The 27293-nt window shown below is 37.4% G+C and overlaps 1 protein-coding gene across 2 annotated transcripts in view; it reads left to right on the forward strand.

Annotated features, from left to right (window-relative positions):
• Positions 1-27293, forward strand: part of LOC105514544 (mitogen-activated protein kinase kinase kinase MLT) — a 193630-nt gene that overhangs the window by 111365 nt on the left and 54972 nt on the right. For both annotated transcript variants that reach the window (XM_011945967.1, XM_011945966.1), the window contains exons 5-10: positions 533-598; positions 3916-3944; positions 4060-4197; positions 11379-11465; positions 17172-17246; positions 23470-23576. In XM_011945967.1, coding sequence (XP_011801357.1) covers positions 533-598; positions 3916-3944; positions 4060-4197; positions 11379-11465; positions 17172-17246; positions 23470-23576 — 502 coding nt within the window. The remainder of the gene's footprint in view (positions 1-532; positions 599-3915; positions 3945-4059; positions 4198-11378; positions 11466-17171; positions 17247-23469; positions 23577-27293) is intronic.

Consider the following 27293-nt stretch of genomic DNA (forward strand, 5'->3'; position numbering starts at 1 on the left):
CCACTGCTACTCCACATCCACTCCCAGGTCTTGTTGGAATGGGTACTGAGAAAATAAGCCAAGCTGCAGCTGGGTAACCATAGACATCCAGAACTTTGGTAACTGGACATCAGAATCTGCAGCTGGGTAACCGCAGACAGCCAGATGAAAACCACAAATTTTGCTCAGAACTTTGGCAGATTTAGAAGGTAGTTGGTAGTAGAATACCTTAGTTGTGGAGCACTCCTTTCAGTGGTCACTGTACTATTTTCATGCAGACTGCAGAAAATTAAGGTGTCCTTATTAGGTATTCTGAGAAGTTAGCTTTACCCACAGTCAAATTCCTAATCTCTAAGAGATTAAAGCTTATAAATTTGACTTCACATATACATGTTACTAATGTAGACATATTCTGTTCTCATTTTATCAGTCATGGAAGAATAAGACATGTGAATTAGTTTCTGCTCTTGAGTTCTTTGAAAAAATATGAAAGGTAATACTGATGTAATGTTGAAAAATATTAATAGGCCTTTCTTTTTTCTTGTGTGAAAAGGAATGCACTATTTACATATGGAGGCTCCTGTCAAAGTGATTCACAGAGACCTCAAGTCAAGAAACGGTAATGTAGTTATGTTTTTATTTTACCTATTTTATTACAGGTTATATACACTTGCATGTAGAAATGAGCATCATGCTTTTACATATCTTTTGTAACCTACTACTGGACTCACTGCTGATACCATGGAAGCCTTTCTACTGTCAGTAAATAACAAAATCCTTGATATTATTTGAGGAAGCTGCACAGTATTTCACTGTATAAATATAGCCCAGAATGTGGACATTTGAATTGTTTACATTTTTTCTCTGATAAGAAATGTTGGGCTTACTATTTCAGCCAAATTTTTCAAGACATCCCTAATTATTTCCCTAGAATCATTTTCTAAAAGAGATACTGCTGTGTCAAAGTGTGCAGTCATATATTTTTAGTCTTCTATTTTTAGGTGGCTTTGTGCATTATCAATTTTGAATTATATATTTTTAGTCTTCTATTTTTAGGTGGCTTTGTGCACTATCAATTTTGAATTTTGTTCTTGTTGCATCTGAATTGCATGGTGTGAATTGTTTGTGCCAGTCCCACCTGTATTACCTGGAGTAGGTCGCAAAATGAGCCACATGATTGGAAGTTTGGAAAGTCAAGGCTCTCGTTTTCTTCTTTCTCTTCTTCTGTACTTTCTAAAGTTTATTTATGGCCCTATATTTTATAATTTGGAGGGTGAGCATTTTAAAATAACTTGCAGGATTAGACATTACCTTCAAGTAGGAGTGGTAACAATGCTTCTTCCGTTATGTCACTTCAGAGTTATCTGAAAAAGGCAGCAGGGTTATAGAACTAGCTAAAGTAAACACCAGAGTTTGCTACTATTTTGAATACCCTCGTATCAATTAATTATTTACATGCTTTCTAAATGCTCCTTCTCAGCAAGGAGGAAGAGAACTCTCTATTTTTAGGAGATCTTTAATTAAAATGAGTTTATGCTAATAGTGTGATCCTTAGAACAGGTAGTGATGACAAGTAGTGGAAGAGGACCAGGGAATGAATCGATCAGGTACCCTTGTACATGCCCCAGGACTGTGAGTGTGTGTGTATTTAGCAGGGAGTGAAGAGATGGGGGCGGGGAGGGAAGTTATCGGCACCTGCCACTCATCAGTAGTCCAGGTTGGCCCACCAATTTAACCCTGTCTGATTGTCCTTTCCTCTTCTAGGCTATCACACATTCTTTGGTTCTTCTTAGACATGAGCTTCCTGGAACTAAGCACTTTTGATATATGGTCAGCTAACAGGAAGTCATTAGGAAATAATCTAGACTGTAGTAGAAAATATCAGTTTTATGAATTTGTAAATTTTCAGTTCATGCTCAGAATTTCAATTTAACTATATTGTTGGACTTCAGTATATCTTAAATCTTCTACAAAAGAGGAATGACTAACAAAATTATGGATTTATCCATGCTTTCATTATGAAGACTATATAACAATGGAGAATGTCCCCATTTTAAAAAGTTACAGTTATATGTGTTATAGTTACTAAATAGAAAAACACATACACTCATATTGAAAGAATATAGAACTAACTTATAGCAATTCTTTTTCCCTTGGAAAGGTAACCAGAGTTTCACTTTCTGTGTTATGTATTTTTATAGTGGCAGTTTTTCTAATGAGCACTTGTTAATCTTATAATGAGAAAGCTGAACATAAAATTAATAATATTTACATTTCTATTTATAAAAGTTTATAGCTTAATACTTAAAGTATCAGGTTTACCCTGAGGCAATTGTCAAATGTTATATCATACAAAGCTCATTTTCTCTCCTTGGTAAAATCATCGGTAACTCATAAGTATTGATCATCTATCATGTTCAAGGCACTGCACGGTTTACAAAAGAAACATCTGAAACAGTTCTTCAGAACTTTATCCTTGGACTCATCTCCTGTTACGCTCTGATCTCTGCACTTCCATAAAAGCCCTATTTACATGTTAACACTCGAAAACAGATCTCAACTTCAAAACTATATATCTCTCTGCTGATTAGACACATCCACATAGATATTTGTTAAGACCCTAAAATATATTATGTTCCAATTAATCTTTTCATTTTCTCGCTACCCCCGAAAAATCATCCCTGCATTTCCTTTACCAAGTGGCAGTACTGTTTGCCCAAGCCAGAAATGAGATAAATAGTAGTTACCATTTAAATCCAGAGCTCCTATTCTAACCATTAATCTGTATTGCTTCTTTATCTGATTTTATCCTTGAGTTATCTTCCTTCTCCCCCAATAACCAGCCATTCATCAAGCCTAGGTGATCCTACATCCTAAATATTTTTTGACTCGGTCAACTTTTCTCCTGTCCTTTGCCACTGCTTTAGTACAGGCGTCCTCATCTGTCTCCTGGACCACAAAACCTTGAGTGCAAAGTGATTCCCTTGCCTCCAGGTCTATTCTTCTCTGACATAGTCTCCCCTCTGCACCTTTGCTCATTTCATTCCTCCACATAAAATTGTTCATTGGCTTTCTCTTTCTCACAAGGGCTTTTCTTGACCTGGCCCCTACCTTCCAAAATTGCCATGCCTTTTTTGTTTACTCCTGTGTTTTTGCATAGACTCTCTCTTCTGCCTAGGAAACTGCTTTCCTCCCTCAGCTCTCCTCTTTCTGGTTAACTCCTGTGTTTTTTGGGTTTTAGCATAAGCATCATTTCTTACAGGAAGCTTCATCTGACCTCCCTTGACATAGATATCATTGTTCTTTGGCTCTATAGTTTGTTTGTTTCTCTCATCATGGAATCTATCCCACTTTGTTGTAGATGTTTATTTAATTGTCTCTCTGATAAGAATAAAAACCCCCTGAGAGCAAAGACAGTGCCAGACTTGCTCACAGTCCTGTTCCACAGCATAGTACATGGCCTTACCCACAGTAGCCTCAGCAAATATTTATTAAATGAATGAATGTATGAGCAAGGGAATGAATGAATATTCTCTCCACCTTTAACAAAAATCACTCAGTTGGGAGGAAACCCTATATATAATACGAAGTAGTAAAGCTAATGACTACCTCAGTGTCACATTGGCAGTATGCGGGCAGAACCCAGGTAAAAATTTGGTTCTCCTAACTACTACTGATTTGTGCCTTTTTTACTGGACAGTACTGCATTTACATAAAATAAATGTCTCAGAAGCCTTTTTAATCAGTACCTGATGGAATTAAGTTTTTGTTTTAATGTCAGCCCCCTTTTGCAAAATCCTCAATGCTGTAAATACATTGATTTCACCTTTTGTAATCCCATATTGAAGACAGAAATAGAAGTTTATGGTTTTTTCAGTAGAAGACAGCTCAAACCGATTAGATGATTGTCATAATTTATCCTTTTTTCTTTTTTAGTTGTTATAGCTGCTGATGGAGTATTGAAGGTAGGACTATTTCTTTTACTTTAAAAATTGTTAATTTCAGATGTAGATTTTTGTAACTAGTAATTCCTTAATTAGCCAATAAGTAGAAAGTTGATACTGATCCTTGTTTTCTCAGATCTGTGACTTTGGTGCCTCTCGGTTCCATAACCATACAACACACATGTCGTTGGTTGGAACTTTCCCATGGATGGCTCCAGAAGTTATCCAAAGTCTCCCTGTGTCAGAAACTTGTGACACGTATTCCTATGGTGTGGTGAGTTCATTTCTCATTTCTTGTTTACTAAAGGAAATACAAAAAGCAAACACTCTAGAGAAGAGGAGAGATACAGTTTAACATGGTTTTATTTTTATTTGAGACTGTACTGCTGGTGGAATGCCTGAAGCAGCACCACTGGAGAACTCTTCCTAGTTGTCAAAATGTTTAATCATTTTTAATCATCGGAGTTATTTTGTCCTGTGTTGAGAAGAAACCAACACCACTTACAAGCAACAAATTAAATGGAACCCGAGATAGTGTTGGGCTCCACTTTGCCTGAGAATTATTTTTTGCAGGGTGGTAATGTGACTGTAGACTATCTATGTAATTTCAATGGAAATGTGGATCATTTGGAACAGGACTTCATTATAATGGATTACTTAAACAGTATAAAATCACCAATAGATCTGCCAAGCGAGTTAATTACCAGGAAACTTTTGAGTCTCAACTATTAAACTGATTCATCAATTTCTAAAAGTCCAAAAGAAAATGTACTTAGCACTTGCCAGATGACCTTGTCCATGTCTGCTGCCAGTCTCAGAGTAGCAGTGACAATCTGAAGCATGACTCTAAGGCATTACATAAGAATCACAGCAGAGCCACATGGAGAATAGACTAATGTGGGGGGGAGGAGGGGGTAGTGCTCAAGGAATGGAGACCACAGGAATGAATCAGTTAAGGAGCAGAAGCTCCTGGAGGAGGAATTTGGAGATGGGCCATTTCCTGAGGAACAGGTTATACCTGCATTATCAGAGAGAAGGAAGTGAGGAGTGGGAGAGTTCTTTGCTGGAGGAAGGAATTCATTTGTTGCCTTTTGTTGAGGATAAACTTTTCCCTAAAATGTTATGTATTCTTTAAAAAGTCCAAAATAGGCCGGGCGCAGTGGCTCACGCCTGTAATCCCAGCATTTTGGGAGGCCGAGGCGGGTGCATCACCTGAGGTCGGGAGTTCGAGACCAGCCTGACCAACATGGAGAAACCCTGTCTCTACTAAAAATACAAAATTAGCCGGGCGTGGTGGCACATGCCTATAATCCCAGCTACTACGGAGGCTGAGGCAGGAGAATTGCTTGAACCTGGGAGGCAGAGGTTGCGGTGAGCCGAGATCTTGCCATTGCACTCCAGCCTGGGCAACAAGAGTGAAACTCTGTCTCAAAAAAAAAAAAAAATCCAAAATAGTTTTGGAATTCCCTTTCTTTACATCTCATACTGCCCTGCTATTTATACTATTACTTCCTAAAAGGGCATTTTCATAATAATGGGTAGAGAAGCAGTCTGTTTTGGGTCCAAATCAGCATGCCTCTTCGTCCTGAACTTTGTGTTTTCTTACTGCAGGTGGTAGCCAATGACACAAGAGGAGATTCACGTTGTCAGACCTGTTTTTTTTTCTTTATTCAGTCTCTAGGTATTTAATGCTGGCTTCACAGGTTTTGGACTTGTTTCAGTGACTAGCTCTTTCTAAATCATAACACATCCTATGTATACCAAGTTAATAAAGATTAATTTTGTTAGCTATTGACAAAAATCACTTCAAGAATGAAATATATGTTTTTGGCTGAAGGCTAGAATTTTAAAGGTCAGAAGGCAACAGTAACATCAGGCTTAATACCTGATATCCAAAAACAGAAAAAGAATCAACACCTGATATCCCTTGATTCTGGATGTTTCTGAAGAATGAAGACTATAAGCATTACAGACAGTGATCAAATATTTCTCATTGAAAAAAAGAAAAAACAAAATATAAGTTTCAGAGGAGACTAGCCTCTAAAACTAGTCTCCTATGTCAAATGTGACTACATTCTAACCACCAGACATTCATCTGTGGGATATTCTGAAAATGGGGTATTTGTAGCAATTGAAGACTCTGTGAGATTGTTTCCTCTTGTGAAAGTACATTCATTCCTTCATTTATAACCAAACATTTATTTGAGTCACACACCATCTGAGGGTAATTTAAGTTTTTCTTATCCTACTTGTTGGGAATGGCGTCTCATTTTGTCCTGTAGAAATAGGAACAAGCAAACTTTTTCTAGAAAGGACCGGATAATATAGTTTTTTGGCTTTACGGGCCACTTACAGACTCTGTTGCGTAGTCTTCATAGATGCCATAGTTGGTTTTTTATTTCTTACAACCCATCAAACATGAAAAAGCCACTCTATCTTCTGCAGCAGGCCATCATTGCAGGCGCCTCTATGGAGCAAGGCGGCTCGGGAAGATGAGCAGCGTGGCTTAAGAACATGGCTTATTTAGTCAGTGTTCCAGCTGACCTTTCAGAGTGGCTTAGTAGGAGCCCAGCACTCCCACTCCTTTCATGTGCATGTGTGTATAAATGTATATAGACATGTATGTTGGTGTTATATATATAGGTATGTTGGTTATAGTTGCTGTAGATGGTTATAGTTTTTAAATTGTTTGGCACATTTATGTGAACTAGAAGACTTTTGAGGTTCCTTTTTGCACTTATGAGCCCACACACATACAGTGCTTTTACTTTTAAAATTCTCCCCCAAGTCTTTGAATTTCCTTATCTCAAAAATTTTTGACCTTAAGACACAACTATACATAGAGTGAACTTTTGGTCTCAATATTATTTCATGTATGAAAACAAACTTTATGCTGCCTTCTTTCAAAGCCTTACAGTTGCCAGGGCTTTGGTGTGAAATGCACCCCTCTGCTTTTCCTGAGATGAAGTACAATCTTAGTACCAGTAGCCAAGCACAAATTCCTTTTCACACACAAACTGTAAAAGATGTTAAGAGGTGACTTCTGTTTGCAGAGCTTAGGATTTTTTTCCTGTATCATTTTAAAATCTCTTCATACATTCCACATTGACCCCACTTCTTAAACATAGTTTGAGTCAACCTTTCTGGAGCTGCACATTTTCAGTGTTTTTTATTAAAAATCTTTTCACTTAAGAAACTATGTACCACATTTCAGTAGAAGGGCTTGAACACGTCTCTTTGTGGATTAGCTTTTCTCTCTGCTTGTGTGCTGACCCTACCTTTGCTTGGTTTGGTTTGGTTTGGTTTTGGAGGGATTTAACAAACCATTCTATCGAGTAATTTCACTTACTGAAATAAACTCAACCACCAGCCGCTGAGCATTTCCAGTGTTGCTCTGTATTTACACACCGGATGTTGCTCTGCAGAACCTGTCCGCCCCATCATGTGATGTGGAATATCAGTTCTGCATTCATGCTACAGCCTTCCCTTACCTGGTGGAAACAGAAATGCTACTTCAGCGAGTCTGTTTTAAAACAGTTTCTGCTGTGTGACTATCTTGAAGAGAAAGGTTTGCTTGGAATGTTGGTTTGCCTCTCAGATAGTTGTGTCAGTAAAATTCCATTCAGAAAAGTATACAGATGCTAATTTAATTATAAACAAGAACTCAGGACTGTATATGTTGGTGCAAAAGCAATTGAAGTTTTGCCATTTAAAAGTAATGGCAAAAACTGCAATTACTTCTGCACCAACCTAGTATTTAATTCTGACCTCTTCTCATTCTGTTTGTTTTAAATAAACACCATTAGTGAAAGAAAAAATACAAGGTATGCTTTCCAGCAACTTTTTATTTAAACAATCACAGTTTTTTTTTTTTTTTTAATGAAGAAAGCATTATGTGTTCAAAGTAGATGTTATAGGAAAGAGCAGGTGAGGATAGTTGTTAAGGTTGGGACCATTTTAGTTTTAGAAGTTTGTGGTCCATAAACTTGGAAAATGATACCTATTTTAATTCAAAATGTGGTTATTTTGAATTTTTTATGTCTTTTCAAAAATAGGTGAGTAGCCAAGACTCCTTTGTCAGTAGGAGCATTTGTTTGCATTAAATATCCCATTGTTCACTGGGAGTCTGTTCTGTTCATTGAAACCCCCTCTACACACAGCAGTCACACACAGATGAATAAGACCATTTAAAAAAAAGTTGTTTTTTTGAAATCCACCCAAAAAACTGCAATACATTTTTACCTTTTGTTTTTCTAATTTTTTAGACTGCTGTAAGAATTTAGCCCCTACTACTTCCAAAACTACCAGCCCTCCCCAGGTTGATAAACCTTTGTTGCTTCTTAACAAACGGCAAGACTCACTAACCTTGTACTGTCTTAAAATAAATGTGCTGTGAATGCCAGAAGTGGATTTTATGATCCTTACTCTTACGCTGGTAAACTTTGCTAGGCAGGCAATTGTTTCCCTCCATTTTATAAGAAATGAGATTTTTCTACCCTCTTATGAGAACTTCTCTTGGAGGACTGAACCACGAACAGTGTTTAGTGTGTTATCCACAAAAAAAGAAAAGCAAAAAATCACTGAAAGAATAAGCCTTCTGAGAACACAAGGCCTAGCTTCTCTTAAAAAAAAAAAAAAAAAAAAAAAGCTATTCTAATGACAATGCAGAAAGGATTACCTTCTCAGAAGCTTCTCAGCCAAAACCAGCCTTGAAAACAGAGTGGCTTAAGAGACAGCATGGCTGCCTGGGTTGTCTGTGAGCACTGTTCCAGAACAAGCTGAGCTCAGGTAATGGCTTTCTATTGTTTGGAAAAGAAAGGGCAGAAAAAGTACGTAGTCTTTTCCAAGTTTCTATTCTGTAAACTGAAAATAGAAATTTTCCTTGTGAGCATAGTTTAAATGTGAGGACGTCTCAATATAAAATGAGTCGGAAAATATTTTTAAGGTGAAAGATCACAATAATATTTGGCCTGAATCCTCATAACTGGTATTTTTAGGCATCATTTAATATATTTTTAAACCTTCAAGTGACTTCCTCAATAAAGTTACTTTTGTATGCCAAATGTCATTTTTAGTGTAAAAAAAAAAAGCTGGTGTCTTATCTTATACCACCCACTTTTTGATACATTCCCGAATCCAGGGAATTAATAAAAGGAAATCATGAGATGTGCTGATACTGGAATAAAACTAAAGACCTCATTTGGGCTTCAGGACATAGCGGCTGATGACGCCACCTCAGACACTTTTACTAACTCCCTCAGCTGTCGTAGCTCTTCAGAGACACAGAGGGAGTCAAATGAAGCTGGCTTATTTTTTTCTTTATTTTTCACAGTTAGAACTCTCAGGGAAATATAACTTAAATTTTATTAGATTTTGGACATTTTCCAGCAGAATATTTTGGAATCAAGAATGACATAAATGTTTTTCTGGTGTTATCCCCCAAAACTCTTGGTTTTGCAATTCACTTCACAAAATTCAATCTGTGCATGTGTGCACATGTGTACACACGTGCATCATACCTGCAGGCCAAACTCAGAAGGAAAGAGGCACCGCTCATCTGCACGTTTGGGGATCTGGAGCGTTTGATTTATTGGAGGCTAACTCCCTGCTCCCATTCTCCTTAGGAATGCCACATCCATTAATTTACTTGCCCTTCATATCCTTTCCCCTCCCCAGCCCTAGCCCCCTGTGGAGTGGTAATTGCAGCCAATTGAGGGGCTCCATTTCCTGCTCAGCACTCTTGCTGCCTGGCCTCCCTCCCTGTGTAGGTCAGGGTGATTGCATACCTGTTCTGGCTCTCACCCTTCCTTTACGTGTGGTGATCACTAGAACTGTCCCCTTGTGGGATGCCCCTTACCTTTTCCTAATCACTTATGTGACTCAAATAGAATTATTCAGTAGCTCCTCTAAAGGAGTACCTTACACACTTGATTAAAAGCCCAGAGAGGCTTCAGTGAATTTTTTTTCTCCTGCTTGAGCAGCATCTGCCAATTTCCCTGATTTTCCTGCTAATTATCTTCATATTAGCAGAATTCATTTACTGTGTTATGGTTCGAACGAGACTGAGCCCTGGCTGAGGAAATAGTGGATATGGAGTGAAAGGTTTCTATGATTTGCTTGACTAGAGTATGTGTGCTCCATCTACGTTCCTATTAGAAATGAGCTTTTGTTTTTAGAACAAGGGAAATATGAGTCGAAGCCACTGGTTCTCTTCCTGCTTCTGCCAGGGCGCCATACGTAAGACAGGGCCTGTCGCATTCTCTCTAGTACTGCCACTTGCCCTTCACTCAAATTAAAAGGGGTCAAGAGCCTGACCTTCAGGGCGAGCCAGCAGGTTCATATTCTGGCTCTGTCACTGGATAACTGAGTGTCTTTGGGTAAGGTTTTTTTTTTTAACTTTTTAAATAGTTTCCTCACCTATAAAATGAAGGTAATATGTATCCAATAGGATTGCTATTAATCATGGTAATATGTGAAAAGGGCATCTGGAATATAATAAGTACTCAATAACTTCTAGTGGTTTTTATTATTAGGACTATTACTGATAAAATTAGAATTGTTTTTGCACTTTACAGAGTATTGGTAGACTCACATTTTTGAACTCCATTTGTATAAATAGGGAAAAGTAACGTAGTATACAAATCTCCATTACTCAGTGTTTCAAGAGAACCCAATTCAGCAGTATTCCTAGCATCAGTTTGCTTTCCTTGGGCATTCCACTCAGATTTAATAATCATACTGATCTCAAGAACTGCACAAAGATGAACACACACATCAGCTCACATTCACAGTCAGCTTATATGTATAGAAAGTGTTTATTACATCTTAGAGTACGGTATAATAGATTATATTGTAGGTAGATGAAAATAGATCCCTTAGACCCACTCATTTTGAGGGAGATTTCTCCAAAATCTAAAAGGTAACATGTAAAATCTAAATATGACAATTTTGCAAGTGTCTACCAATGTGGGGTAGGTAGGTTAGCCAGTGATTTGGATTCGGGGCTCAGTTATTTTTGATGAGACCATTATTGAACCTTTTAAAATATTGTTGAATTCCCAGTTATTATTTCCTAGACAAATGTATCAGAAATTGAAGGTAGAAAGAGTTTTAACTAACAAAATACAAAATCTAATTTGTGAGAACATAAAAATTCTAATAATTTATGAGATGACATTAAATCAGTCAGGCCCATTGGTTTCATAAAATTTTAAGTCTGGCTCTAGATGTCCTAATTTCTAAACCAGGTTTTTTCTTTATAAAAAAGAACATAAAAAGTATTTAATATGTGGAAGAAGTTGTGTGCATGAGCATAATTGTTTTGCCCAAGTTTCTACAGATGGGGTTGGTTGTGTCTGGTAATTAGATACAATTACATGTTAGATAAAGTTTCAGTAATATGTACCAAAAAATATAAAGTACAAGAATAAAAATTCCATTTTCTTTTTGTTCCAGGTTCTCTGGGAGATGCTAACAAGGGAGGTCCCCTTTAAAGGTTTGGAAGGATTACAAGTAGCTTGGCTTGTAGTGGAAAAAAACGAGGTAAGACTACGTTTCTCCATTCAGGTACATAGATCAGAAAACAGTATTGGGGTTTTGCAAAAGACTTTTTCATCTTCTTCAAATTGAAAGTAAGTTCACGCTTATGGAAAGATTAGCAGTAGGAGCTAACACAAAGGGTCAAAGTGATGTTATTCCTCATGAATGGACCCTTTACATCTAATTGTTGCAGCTTCACGTCGTGATGCTGTAGATCAAAAATTGTACAAGTACTGTACTAGTTTCTCAGTCTCAATTGTAAAACCTAGGGGTTTGTTCTTAGTGATGAAAGAAGCCATTGCGTCCAAGGTAGGGGAACAGTTTAACTCCATCTCCTGCGTTTAGGACATCTTTTTTACTGGCCGGGAGTTGATATATCTGTAAGAGACCTTCAGCTACTTCAACTTACCTCTCCCAGCAGGAGTCACTATAGTACAAGAAACTGTCGCTTAGATGAGAATTTCAAAAATAAAAGAAGAAAAAATAGTTTCAAAAAAGGGAAAAATTACAGTTTTGCCACCTACGTTGAACACTACATTGAAGATGAGCTCCTCACTGGAATTGGCGAGGCAGTGGCATAACTGCTCGCTTCTTCATGCAGAGCCTTTCCATTTCAAAAGAACTTCAGTGGCGTAAACACCGTTTGTGCTGTGTCCCCAGCCTCGCTTCTCTTCTTCCCACAAATTGAGGCTTTCAGTTAGTTGGACCTATGAGCCTACATCAGAGAACATGGTACATTCATATCAAAGAGAGCAACTACATTTTGAAAGGTTTAAAATTGTGACTGAAACGCACAGCCATGGAAATTCTCAGCATAAGGATGAAGCTTCCAATATCAAGGTATTATGAGAACTTAGATCATGTAATGGAAGCAAGCAGTTGTCTTTGCAATGCAAAACTACTTTATTTCACAAAACTTCTTCATTTCCAAATCTTATCTGTGCTCTCCACAAAGGGTAAGACTGCAACCTTAAAATAAAATAATTTGCAAAAAGGTGAATATATAAAAATATTCCCTTTTTAATGCTCTAAAAGAGTTAGATTGATCTGCTTCTCAGGTGAGTGCAGGAACAAACTAGATTAATCAAAAAGCTGCTATTGACTAGGAGAAACCAAGTTTCCATCTTTTAGATCACATAATCCAAAGTTACCATATAATTTTTCCTCCTGATTCATTGGAAGTGGATGAAATGTTGATGATAGCTGAAACTGATGGGAAAGAGCTGCCAATGTAAGAAATGAAAAGGAGTTATATGCAAGAATGTGCCTTACTCATTGTTTCACAGGAGCTGTTCTGTTTTAATTAAAAGTGATAGTAATTACTCATATGCTATTAAATAAGATCTGACACACAGGTAACTGATATTGTCATGATATGAGGACACACTTGTTTCTGTTCTATTTCTTTTGCCAGTGAGATGATTAGAGATCTGGTTCTGGGTTTACAAACGAAAGCAAAGAAAATTACTGACCTTGTGTAGACTCTGGAACCAAAACATCCAGTGTAATCTTTTCCCTCTGCACTATTCCAAGGTAAACTAGGAGAAAGGTTTTTTTTTTTATTTTTGGTTTTTTTTTAAAGCTAACTGGACCTTCCAAATATGTATAAGACAGAATAATAATTATTTTTAAATAATAATTTATCTAAAGGGTGGCAGAATAGATATAAATTTTAAAGCACTCTTTAAAACATTGGAGTATCTGTGAAGGATTTTTAAAGCTGAAGAAAAAAATGAATTTAGAAGCTGCCTGGATAGTTGACTTGAGGATTGGAATCACCCATGAATAACCTTCAGAACCTCTTCAACACTGTACATGCAGAAGCAATCTTTTTTCTCCCCGGAGATCCCAGAAAGTAGACTTTACTATTTTATTCATGGTATGTTCTGATGATCAGCTAATAACTGATGAAGACTACTCAAATACTTCCCACACTGTATTCATTAAATATTATGGTAAGTTGAAGAAAGCCTACATGGTGAAATACGTTTTCTCAACTTTTTAATGAATTTCAGAAAAATTGGGTATTACAAGGATATTTATCTGCTATTCTCATTCTGTACAATATTGATTTGTCAAAAATATGGAAATTAAGTTTCAATGTAATTTTCAATATCATCATTCAAGAAGGTATCTTCATTTCACCTCACAAATGGAGGTAGCCATTTCCAAAATAAATTCTGTTGACATAGCATTAAGATAATTCGCAAGGGTTTATTTCATTTCATAACAAAATTGAGGCTTTGACTTAAAGAAATATAATGTACAAAATCCCTTCAACTTCTAATTCTTTGACTTTATTTTTACTATTGAATATTTTGGGTTATGGGTTGAAAAGAGAAAGTTGTATTTTTAACAGGCCTCATTTAAATAAAGAATGACATGTTCAAGTGTTCAGGAAGACATTTTAAGTGTTATCTAGTCATCTATAATACCTATATCCAAGTATTAGAGTTGTCTTCTTTTAACTTTTTATTTTGAAATAATTATAGATTCACACGAGTTTGCAAAATATTACAAAGAATCAAAAAATTAGCTGGGTGTGGTTGTGCATACCTGTAGTCCCACCTACTGGGGAGACTGAGGTAGGAGGATCCCTTGAGTCCAGGAGGTCAAGGCTGCCACCATTATCACACCACTGCACTCCAGCCTGAGTGACAGAGTGACACCCTGACTCAAAAAAATTTTTTTTATTTTTAGTAGAAACAGGGTTTCACCATATTGGCCAGGCTGGTCTTGAACTCCTGACCTCAAGTGATCCACCTGCCTCGGCCTCCCAAAGTGCTGGGATTTATAGGCATGAGCCACTGCGCCCAGCCAAAAAAGTTTTTTAAATTAACAAAAACTAAAGAAATTTGTGTACTCTTCACCCAGCTTCTCTCACTGGTGAAATCTTACGTGTCTGTAGTATACTGTCAAGACCAGGGAATTGAGATTGGTGCATTACTCTTACCCAGACAATAGACCTTACTCATTTTCACCATTTAAGATTACTTTTTGCATCTATAGAAAAATCAATACTTTCTAAAAATTATATCTGAAGATCTTTGCTTCTGATCCCTTAATAATAAAATGAGATGTTTAAGCAATCATTTTTCTAATATTAAATCCTATTAAAACTAGATTCATAAAGCACTGCTAAACTTTATAGAGTAAACAATGAACCTTTATAGAAGGCATGAAATTAAGAGGGCATTACTCACACGTTTTTTAAATGGAACAGATAGGTATATTTGCTTTTGTCATTTCCATGGAACTCAATCAGTGATCATTCAGAATGTTCTGGTAGCATAATTTCTATTCTTATAAATACTTAAATTCTTACATATAAGGTGTTCTAACTAACAAAACTATTTGACTAACATAGAAATCTTAATAAAAATCCACTGTTCTTGACTATACTTTAGAAAAAGATAAAAACTTGACTTAAAAAAAATTTTGCATCTTATGTAGAAAATGGTGCACAAATGAATATGGTCCTTAAAAAATGTCATGCTTAGTATAGTGATTGGGAAATACTTTAATTTGAAACTTTTATTTAAAAATATTGAAGTTTTAGGTAGTATTGCAAACCTGGTGCTAAGATCTGGTTATTTCAGAATGTTTTCATGTATTAGGAATGCCCACAGTTATGTAATCAGGACTTAAATACTTTGAATTCTATTTTGAAGTACTTTTTAATGCACCAAAATAATCCATTGCATAAAGTGTCTGAGTCTAGATTTAACTGATATTTGACCATGTCAGATTATTTAAAATAATTGTGTCTCCTTGTGTAATGACTTCGATGTGGTATCTAAACAGTTTTTCAGTAAGAAAAGATCACCGAAATGATCATCCTCCATATTCAGCCAGCTCACATTCAGTTCTCAGGAAAATGCTGAGACAAAGTTGTATTGAAAAATGTTACCATTGACGAAAACTCATTATTTTTAGTTACAGAGTACCTTCAAGTGCATAATTGGAATTATAGTCTATTTTTATTAGTTCCCACCTCCCAACCACATTTTATATTTTAAAAAGTAAACACCTGAATTTTTTTTTTACCTTCATCAAAAGGTCTGCAGTTTACATTACAGTAAAATAATAGTACAGTTTAATACATCTTGTTCTATTCTGTGAAATCACAAGACTAGAAGTTTAAAAGTGCTTAGCACGGCCTTTAGTTTGGAGAGAGTTGTTTTGCTTTTCAACTTTGCTTTGCTTTGATTTTAGGATTCTCTGTAATTCAAAATACAGTTTGTCAGTTTTCTTGTCAAGGCAACTCTGTTTCTAGTTTCTCATAGCCTCCCCCAAATCCAGCTAAATTCAGTTTCAAGTTTTTTATTTGCAAAACTTCTTTGGCAAACAAAACTGTGGAATAAGTCTTAACACTTCTAGTACAGCAGTTCTCAACTCCATCACACCCAATGCTCATTTTGTACTATGTTAACAACCCCTTACACTCCCTTGAGGTGAAATTCAAAGGTAACACAACTACCTACACACATCATGTTGTAAGTTAACATAATGCTCTAACTGTAATATAAAAGAGAAATAAATGAAAGATGTTTTCCAGTGTACAAATGCTCAAGCATGACCACACCAGAGGAGATGATGGAGTGGTTTTAGGGGATAAATAGAACTCAGCAGCTACAAATGCATCTGGATGGAGTTGGGTTGTATTAACGACTCCAGTGCTGGGAGTAGCACTGTTGTTGTTGATATTTGTCAGAAATCTTGATAAAGTTATGAATCATGCAAGAATCAATAAGCCTTTGATTTATTTCATTTGGTAGATGCATTCTGCAAAGTTCAGTGTATCTTAAAACTGTTCAAAAAAAATACTTTGTGTTTATTTGTAAGTTAGAGTTAGATTCCAGGCCCAGAAAATTATAAACCTCGTTGTTTGCTTGTTTTACTTACATGAATGTAAATGGGGCATTTGAAATTTTGAAATTTTGTGGGATACAAGGGAGTTCTTGGTTATGCAGGATTTTATGGTATATTGAATTGTCTAGCATTCCTGACCTGTTACACTTAGAAATCGGTTGCAACCCGCCAGTCTCTAAAACAAACACAAATGCTTCTGTGGAACAGAGGCACCACGAGTTTTGTGAGAAGCACCACTGTAGGATGTTAGAATAGGACCATCCTCACGTTATAATTTTTGTCGTATCGGGTCCTTAAAGTATATGGGTTTGACCAAAACAAAGCCATAACCAGTCACACATTCAGAACGTCTTATTTACCACTGAGAAGTGAACAGGTTTTAAAGTTATCTCTGTGGTCTGTGCTCAGGTGTTTTCAGAGTTGTATGCCTGCTGCCAAAGCTAAACTGGTTTCTAGTTACCTGGCCTATTTACATGTGTTGTAAGTTGCCTATAAAAGCACAGTGATGTGTGGTTTTATATTTAGTATTTAAGTTCCGACTTGCCCCCTCCTACTATAGTTCTGTTTAGATATTTTATGTTTTGTTGCATTAGTTGTACTGAACCTGACTTCTCCGTTCACTACAGTTCCCTTTCAAGAAAAAGTATGAGTCTTTAGAGATTACAAATTTAAACATAAATTGTCACCTGACACATATTTCTCAATGGAAGCTTTAAACTTCATGCCTTGATTATGTTCTTAAATTAACTGTATTATGACCCTTCAAATAGTGCTTGCTGACATGAATGAATAAATCCCTGTGCTTTATTTTGTTTTCTTTCCCTGTCTCTATTGTAGAGATTAACCATTCCAAGCAGTTGCCCCAGAAGTTTTGCTGAACTGTTACATCAGTGTTGGGAAGCTGATGCCAAGGTATACATATGTATTTTTGTTATTGTTTAGAATTCTGAAATTTCTCTTGCTTGGCTTTCAGTTTTTAAAACTTAGGGTAATAAAATTCATTATAAAGCAAAGCTGGATTGATGCCCCTGTGAGCCCCAGATTGACTGTTAAGGTTTTCTGTTGACATCTGCTTAATCTTGATCTCTAGAGACTCATTACTAACTCATTCTTATAGCACGCTTTGACATTCTGGATTCAGTAAAAATAATTTTATTATTTTGTTTTTAATTTTTGTAATAACTATTGCACCTGTATGCTATTGAGATGGCTAAGACACAGTATTTATAATATGCCAGGCATAGTTTCAAACACTTTATGTATGTTAACGCATTTATTCCTCAGAATGTCTCTATGAAATAGATGCCTCAATTATCCTCATTTAACAGATGAAGAACCAAGACATACAGAGGTTACATCATGAGCTCGAGGCCACACAGCTACTAGGTAGTAGAGCTGGACATGAACCCAGGTAGTAGGGCTGGACATGAACTAGGTCTGGCACAGTCCCTGCTCTTAACCAATGCACTGTTTTGCTTTTCTAGCCAAAGAGCAGACAAAAGTAGCACTTCTAGAGCATCTTGATATGTACTCCCTGTCCAGCATCAGTGATGTGTTTGAGCTCCACAGTAGAGTTGGAGAAATTCCAAGGCTTAGGCTTTCATGTGCGTATCACATTTGAGCATGAATGGCCCATATCCTTTCCCTGCAAAGATCATTTTAAAAGACTCTCACATACATATGGAAATATTTACAGATGAAATGATAGGCTGGTCTTGGATTTGCTTCAAAATAAAGTGAAGGGAAATGGATGATGGTATAGATTAAACAGGATTGGCCATGATAATTTTTGAAGCTGAGTGATAATATATAGAGGTCCATGATATTGTTATCTCTACTTTTGTGTATTTTGGAATTTTCCGTAATGAGTTAAAAATAAAAAAAATTCTCACAGATTAAACATTAGAATAAGAAAGCAGTTACACTCAAAGGAACAAAAATTTTATGGTTTAAATTTGTCCAGTTTTTTATGGAAATAGAAGTATTACTACTGATCTTTTAAACAGAGACTAAAAAGAAAGACTAAAGAATCAAATTTCTTACTGAATTTAAACCCTGTGCCAATCTGACCCCCAAGAAGAATGGCCATAAAATATTGTCTGTTCTTCTACAATATGTTTCTTTAGTGGGAATAACTCAGAAGCAGTTGGTGACAGTGGAGACTGGGGACTATGTTAGTATAACACAGAATTCATGTTGATTGTTCATAGTGTTTCCCAACACATTGTTCCGCACTGAGCACAAAGTGTAATAATGCAGCCAACAAGGCAGCAAGGGACCAGTGCTATGAAACCTATTCACTCCACATGCTCCTTCTTGACTTGGCTTAGCTTAACTTGGAAGAATTTGTTCCTAGTTCTCCCAGCAACAAACTGTGCTGTGTATATGTTGCAAAATCTTTGCTTTCAGTCCTATTCTTTAGACTTCCCTTACCCTTTTTTTAAGTGGAGTCCTAGATATTCCTAGTATTATTTTTACTATAGAATAGTGTTTTTAAACTGTGTTAGTATTTTATTTAGGATTGTTGTTCTTTTTATTAATATTTGATGACAGTTGCATGATTTTTAAATGGTCTGCCCTACTCCCATTTAGGCCCTATAATTTTTAGTACATGATTTTGCAGAATAGGGATTTTTAAACATTAAGAGAAATGCCTATACTTTGCAACTAATTCAGTAGAAACTATAAGCAGATATTTTCAAGCTTGCTTTAAAACATTTATTTTATACTGTTAAAATGGTATCATACTACCCCTTCCCTGTCCTTCTTACTAGTTATATCCCCGTTGTGATGTGTAAGTCATTTTGGACATATGTTTCTCTGTGATACATAAATAGAAATTTTGCCTGAAATTATTTGCATTGAATTTGATTATTGCTACTAGATCTCTATAATTGTGATTATATTTCAGTATGCAAAGCAAGTTTTGAATTTCTTAATTGGGCGCTCAGTACCACATTAATTAAAATTCTAAGAATGTACATTTATGGTACCATAAGCGCCTTACACAACAAGAACATTAGGCCCAGTGTTGAAACCATGCAGGTATGTCTTTAACATGTAGTAAGCTAACCCTTCTTTAGGACCAAAGAAATCTTGCGTTCCAGCCACATGAAGTATAAAGGAAGTTTAAGATTGATTTTTAATTTCTAAATCCGTGATATTTTATTCTGATTAAACAATGACATGTCCCCTGTATTTGATTTGGTTAAATACCTGGCCACAGCCCACATTTCCAACTCTCTCACTGCCGATCTCCTCTAGACACACTTACATACTTTCATTCCCAAACCTGTTCTCTTCGTTCTTTTCTTTCTCTTCTGAATATTTCATCATCAAGTCTTCCTTGATTATTCTATTTATCCCACCTCAGGCTTAGCACTTCTTTTCCTAAACCACAGTCTGGGCCTTACCTGGTACAGCTGTATTTTTAAAGACATAGTTTCTTCCTAGATGTACTGAAGCTTTATAAGGGTGTAGAGGTAATTGTTACATGTGTTTCCCTATTGCACATTACATCAGTTTGGAAAGTAGATGCCCAATTTGTTGTTGCCTGAAGTAGCCAGACCACAGTACATTTCCTGAGAGGTACATGCATTTTCTGGCTAGAAATATGTAGCAGTTCAACCAGAAGTTAGTGCCAGTCCTATGCACATATGTAGAGCAATAGTTAATTAAAGTACTTTCTTTTTTTTTAAGTCCTTAGATTTTTTAGAGTATTGACATCTAAATTAAAATATTCTGGCCACCTGGCCGGGCGCGGTGGCTCAAGCCTGTAATCCCAGCACTTTGGGAGGCCGAGACGGGCGGATCACGAGGTCAGGAGATCGAGACCATCCTGGCTAACACGGTGAAACCCCGTCTCTACTAAAAATACAAAAACTAGCCGGGTGAGGTGGCGGGCGCCTGTAGTCCCAGCTACTCGGGAGGCTGAGGCAGGAGAATGGCGTAAACCCAGGAGGCGGAGCTTGCAGTGAGCTGAGATCGGGCCACTGCACTCCAGCCCGGGCGACAGAGCAAGACTCCACCTCAAAAAAAAAAAATATTCTGGCCACCTATAGAAATGGTGTTCTTTTGCAATGAGGGTCGGGGCGGAGGTGGTGATGTATGCAAGAGGAAGCTGATATTACGTAAATGTCAAGTCCTTCTAGTGGCTTACAATAGGTGCTCAAAATATTTTATTGAAGAGAAGGAGAAAGAAAGGAAAGGTGGGTATTGATTCAGGTCCTAAAATGACATTTCTAAATAGGGAAAAAAATAAGTTGGCCTGGTACGGTGGCTCACGTCTGTAATTCTAGCACTTTGGGAGGCTGAGGCAGGCGGATTGCCTGAGCTCAGGGGTTCGACACCAGCCGGGCAACACAGTGAAACCCCGTCTCTACTAAAATACAAAAAGTTACCTGGGCGTGGTGGCACGCACCTGTAATCCTAGCTACTTGGGAGGCTGAGGCAGGAGAATCACTTGAATCCAGGAGCCGGAGGTTGCACTGAGCCAAGATCGCACCACTGCACTCCTGCCTGGGTGCCAGAGCAAGACTCCATCTCCAAAAATAATAATAATAATAAGTTGAAGTCGTAAGTTCAATAGGAAGCAGTATCTTACCCTTACATGATAAAAGATGTTGAAGAGTTTAGGAACAGAGCCCTTGGTTCTGTAACTTCCTGTGTGATGCTGGGCACTTCCTGCTCTTCTGAGACTTGTTCTTACCTATAAAATGAAGGTAACAAATAGAGAAATAATGTATGTAGATGCTTCATAAATGGTCCCAGTTTTTATTTTAATTTTTTTGAATAAGCAAAATAATGAGTAAAAGGAACGTAATCCCCTTCAGAGGAATTTATATGAGATCCTAGACCAAATATGTATTCTGTAACCAGAATATTCATAGAATAGTATTACCACAAAAAATCTATATTGTTATCACCTCTTAAATATTCACTTTGATAACCTCTATCCAAGAGTAGGTTCTGACTATAAAATTAAATTTTTTCTAGGGATGCTGGTCATCCAATTACAGAAGAGTTTCACCTTATTAAAAAAAAAAAAAAGAAGAATGATTAAATGTAGGGAAATTATTCTTTAAAAATTCATTAGCTCCTCCTGTTGCTTTTCCTTGCAAAATGAAAATCCTTTATTATATAATTAGCTCTTATGCAAATGATTAAAACATTTTTCTGGCCAGGCACAATGGCTCATGCCTGTAATCCCATCACTTTAGGAGGCTGAGGCAGGAAGATCACTTGGGACAAGGAGTTTGAGACCAGCTTGGGCAAGATGGCGAGACCCCTCTGAACAAAAAACTAAAAAATTAGCCAGCCATGGTGGCAAACACCTTTAGTCTTTCCTACTTGGGAGGCTGAGGCAGGAGGATTGGTTGAGCCCTGGTGGTTAAGGCTGCAGTGACCTATGATCACACCACTGCATTCCAGCCTGGGCAACAGAGCAAGACTCTGTCTTAAAAAAAAAAAAAAAAAAAAAGGCCGGGTGTGGTGGCTCACGCCTGTAATCCCAGCACTTTGGGAGGCCGAGGTGGGCAGATCATGAGGTCAGGAGATCGAGACCATCCTGGCTAACACGGTGAAACCCCGTCTCTACTAAAAATACAAAAAAAAAAAAATTAGCTGGGCATGGTGGTGGTCGCCTGTAGTCCCAGCTACTCGGGAGGCTGAGGCAGGAGAATGGCTTGAACCCAGGAGGCAGAGCTTGCAGTGAGCCAAGATCACGCCACTGCACTCCAGCCTGGGCCACAGAGTGAGACTCTGTCTCAAAAAAACAAACAAACAAAAAAATCATTTTAAAACCCGATACGTGCTGGGAGAAATTAAGAGGAGGATAAAGTTAAAGAAGATAAATAGAACACTTTTCAAGCTTCCTACTTAAGGCATTTTCCTCTTTGCTTATTAGAAGGCTTAATATATATCAGTAACATTTATCTATGTATGCCCTTTTCAGGGAAAGACACAGACACACACATGCACACAAGTGCCCTTGAAAGAGAGTAATAATGGCAGAACTCAATATATATCCTAGGTTTTTATATTTCTGAGAAATGGAAAAATTGCTTTTCTTAGTAATGTAGGAAGCACTTGAATCCTGAGAGCAAGCCACCTCAACATTGTTTCTTCTTGTGTTTGTGCTCTGAAATTAAAATGCATGTTTTAATTGCTGCAACTATAATTTGTTCAGTAATGGTGTAATTATGAGGCATGATGAAGAGAGAATGTGCATCATCCTTTTTATTATCTTTCTCTATTTTTGTTTTAACCTTTTGTCTCAACCTTGGCTAGAGTCTAAAGAGATAGACTAGAATAGTTATAGTTACTGCTAGCTGAAGAAACACACTTAATTCTCATTTCTAGTGAACAGTACTTTATAGTGTCTTAGCACTAAAGCCAATTATAACAGAAAATAAATATTGAGAACAGTGAAGTTATGATGGCTTTAAAATTGGGGGATTTTTTTTTCTTTTTTTTTTTTTTTTACCTTTACTTTTAGGGTCAGGGGCACATGGCCAGGTTTGTTATGTAGGTAAATTGTGTGTCACGGAGGTTTGGTGTACAGATTATTTCCTCACCCAGGTGATCAGCATAGTACCTGAATTTTTTTTTCTGACAAACCAATTTGGAAAATTTTATTAGTTCCAACAGATTGATAGATAGATTTCCCCCCAACTTTATCATAAAAATTTTCAAACAAAGAAAAGTAGAAAGAATTTTACAGTGAACACTAACATACCCACCACACACAGTCTACCATTAACTTTTTACCAGCTTTATCACGTAGGTTTTTAAAGGACTTCACTATTTCCTTTTAGAAGTTCTTAATCATAACTAAAAGAGACAATTAGTGTTCTCTCTTCCTGGAGAAAAACATGAATTATCCCAACCTTAGGCCACATGATAGAAAAACAACATCTGAATCTCTCCATGTGAATAGTTCACTGAGAATAAAGAATACAGTTCCCTAAACCTGAGTGATCTGATGAGTGTAAAATAACTACATCAGGACATTGCATCATGTTTTATTTTGTTATGGTGGGTTGAGTTTATTACTATGCTTGTAGTATCTATGTTTTCTCTTAAATAGCTCCTTTCTTAAGTCCCAACGAATGATTACTTATTTTCTCTTCTTCAGAAACGGCCATCATTCAAGCAAATCATTTCAATCCTGGAGTCCATGTCAAATGACACAAGCCTTCCTGACAAGTGTAACTCATTCCTGCACAACAAGGCGGAGTGGAGGTGGGTAGCCCCGACACCAGGCCACAGCGTCTGGCTTTGAAAGACCATCACTCGTCTCAATGAAGAAGAGAACCAGAGATCTGAGTGACAGTCCTGATTTCTGAGCATAGCTTAGGGGAAAAATTAAAAAGGTTTTTTTATGATTTTGGAAATCTTATAAGTCCTGAATTTCATAAGTAAGCAAGAAATAGTGTTTCTCCAAGCTTGTTGCCTTGTGTAAGTATTTGAAAAGAATATTGAGGCCGGGCACAGTGGCTCACGCCTGTAATCCCAGCTCTTTGGGAGGCCGAGGTGGGTGGATCTCCTGAGGTCAGGAGTTTGAGACCACCCTGACCAACATGGGGAAACCCCGTCTCTACTAAAAATACAAAAAATTAGTCGGGTGTGGTGGCACATGCCTGTAATCCCAGCTACTCGGGAGGCCGAGGCAGGAGAATCACTCAAACCTGGAGGCAGAGGTTGCAGGGAGCTGAGATCTCGCCATTGTGCTCCACCCTGAGCAACAAGAGTGAAACTCCGTCTCAAAAAAAAAAAAAATTGAAATCATATCTTCTGAGACAAAAGATGGTTACCAGACATTTCTCTGTGTTTATGCTTTGTTAGGAAGCTTTGTTCTCTGTTCCGTAAGAAACAGGAATACTCTTTACCTTGAAATTTGCAGAGCACTGTGTCTGCTAGTGGAGGGGGACCGGGAGACTATAAAAAATACTCTTAAAAGAAAACTTTGGATGTCATAAATCCTTTTAAAGCTCGTTGAATAAACTTAGTAATGAGAAAATTGTATTGTATGAGTGGAAGAGTAAACCCAGGATGAAACATTTGAGCCAGGTCACATGATGCATGAATATAAATAGCATGTTTGGAAGCTGACATTATTCCCCCCCTGACTCAGCAGAGATTTAGGTAACTTCATCTCTGCTCCTGATAGCCGTGGGCAGTAACATGACGCCTTACGCCATCTGCTGATGCCAAATGAATACTGCATGCACTTTGAAAATTACTGCGTCGTTTACTCCTATTGCTAGATACTTCTTTGGGCTTTCTGTTTGTTGTTTTACAATAACCTTATTTGTTTTTATTCCTTTGAAATATCTATCTAGGGCCAGTGAGGTAAATGAATTTTTATTTAGGGATACCAAAATTATACAGTGAGCTCAAGTTTAGGTATAACAGACATTTTTTCTGGGCTGAGACAATTAACAAAACAAAACATGTAAGTAATATTTGTTTTTTGCAGTAAGAGATGAGTATACATGTCATCAGATCACTCTCCTCTCCTTTAAAATCCATATATGAGTTCCCATTGCTCTTAAGACAAAGACCAGAATACTTGGCACAGTGGCTCACGCCTGTAATCCCAGCACTTTTGGGAGGCCAAGGCCGGTGGATCACTTGAGCCCAGAAGTTCAAGACCAGCCTGGGTGACAGAGCGAGACTTGGTCTCAAAAAAAAAAAAAAAAAGGACCAGAATACTTACCAAGACTCACAAGACCCTCAGTACTCTGGCCTCACCAGCGTCAGCTTAAGAAGATCATTCTCCCCTTAATTTCTGGCTTTCAGTCCTTCAACAGATGCATATTTCTCCCCATTCAGGGTCTTTACAAGCACAGTTTCCTCTCTTTAAAACTTATCCCATTTCAGCTGTGAACCACGCCTGCCGTCACACCCCACGTTAACTCCTGTTCATGATTCACATAGCAGTTGAATAATACATCTGCAGGGAAAGGCTTCCTGACCCCAGGCCAGATCAGGTTCCACTTTATGTGCTCTGACAGCATCTCCTTCATAGGCTTTACCACTATTGGAATTAAGAAGTAATTTGGCAGTTAGTTGTTTAATGTGTGTCTCACGGGCTGAAATGTGAGAGAGGCAGACAATCACGTTTGCTCATCACTCACAGCATCAAAATGTGCCTTGAACACAGCATTTGCTTAGTAAATATTTGGGGAAGCAAGAGAGAAAATTACCATGGTGGTAATAATATAAAAAGAGATTGTGATATTATACAAGAGAATATAAATATGTAAGTTAATTTGTTTGCCATGACAAAAGTACTTCTTATATTCATTCATTCATTCATTCATTCATTCATTCATTATCCATTCATTGAACTTCTGCTGGTGTGAGAACAACTGGTACCATTCTGGTACTGGGCTGTAGCAATGAGCACAAGAGTCCCAGGGCACATGGAGCTCTCCAGCCCAAGTGTCCAATGTTAAACTATTAAATATATTCAAAACAATCTCATTTCTATTTTGACAAGTATCATAACAGAGAAATATACTAGAGAGCAGATAACCATGAAATCTGATCTAGTCCAAAGACATGGTAAAAGGATTCTGGAGAAAATGCTATTTGATCTATTATCGAAGGGATTAGTAAGATTTTAATACCCAAGATAGGGAGTCTTTTAAAGTATGTCAACAAGGCCAGGCGTGGTGGCTCACACCTGTAATCCCAACACTTTGAGAGGCCGAGGTGAAAGATTGCTTGAGCCCAGAAGTTCAAGACTAGCCTGGGCAACATAGAGAGACCTCATCTCTACTCACAATAAAAAAAATTAGCTGGGCATTGTTACTGTAACCTGTGGTCCCAGCTACTCAGAAGGCTGAGGTGACAGGATCACTTGAGCTGGGGAGGTCAAGGCTGCATTGAGCCGAGATCAGGCCACTACACTCCAGCCTGGGCTACAGAGTGAGATCCTATTCAAAAAAAAAAAAGAAAAGAAATGAGAAAGCTGTGCAAAAATGTAGGGACATTTATTCAGCAAAGCATCATTGAGAAGGGTAAACCAGAAATGGTATAAAGTACAATAAACAGAGAATAAAAATAAATTAAAAATGATTATATCTCCATACACAGAATAATAAGCTCATTCCTAAAATCACAGGTCTGATAAATGATTTCAAAGTAGAGCCTACAGTCTAGTTTGTTTAGAATGATTCTATTTTTTATAAAATATATTATTGTGTATATGTACACAGAGAAAAGTATCAAAAAGTCAGTGTTGTCAGTGGGTGATGGAATTATAGAGAGTGTTTTTTATTTGTATATCTTTATTTCCTACTTCTTCCACATTAAACATGGACTAGTTGCATGATAAATTCAATTTTTTTTTTTTTTTTTTTTTTGAGACGGAGTCTTGCTCTGTCACCCAGGCTGGAGTGCTGTGACTGGATCTCAGCTCACTGCAAGCTCCGCCTCCCAGGTTCACGCCATTCTCCTGCCTCAGCCTCCCGGGTAGCTGGGACTACAGGCACCCGCCACCTCACCCGGCTAGTTTTTTGTATTTTTTTTAGTAGAGACGGGGTTTCACCGTGTTAGCCAGGATGGTCTCGATCTCCTACCTCGTGATCCGCCCGTCTCGGCCTCCCAAAGTGCTGGGATTACAGGCTTGAGCCACCGCGCCCGGCGATAAATTCAATTTTTAAAATGCTTGAAGGTGAAAGTGAGGGAAATGAAACTGATGATTGACAATGGGGGAAAAAGGAGGTAAAATACAGTGACGTATTTTAGTAAAAGGAATACAGTTGCCTAGGGGGCCTCCTCATCTTTCAGGAACTGTTAATCCTGTTCTGAGAGCTGGAGAGAGAATATATATCCCGACCTGAACCAGTAAACCACAGTTTGAGAAGCAGCAGAGCTCTTTTCACTGAAGTAGGCAATTGGTTAAAAACAGAGAGGACTATAATAGTAATTTTAATAATAATAAACACA

This window comes from Colobus angolensis, unplaced genomic scaffold, assembly GCF_000951035.1.
Source record: "Colobus angolensis palliatus isolate OR3802 unplaced genomic scaffold, Cang.pa_1.0 Scaffold247, whole genome shotgun sequence".
In the NCBI taxonomy this organism is placed as follows: domain Eukaryota; kingdom Metazoa; phylum Chordata; class Mammalia; order Primates; family Cercopithecidae; genus Colobus; species Colobus angolensis.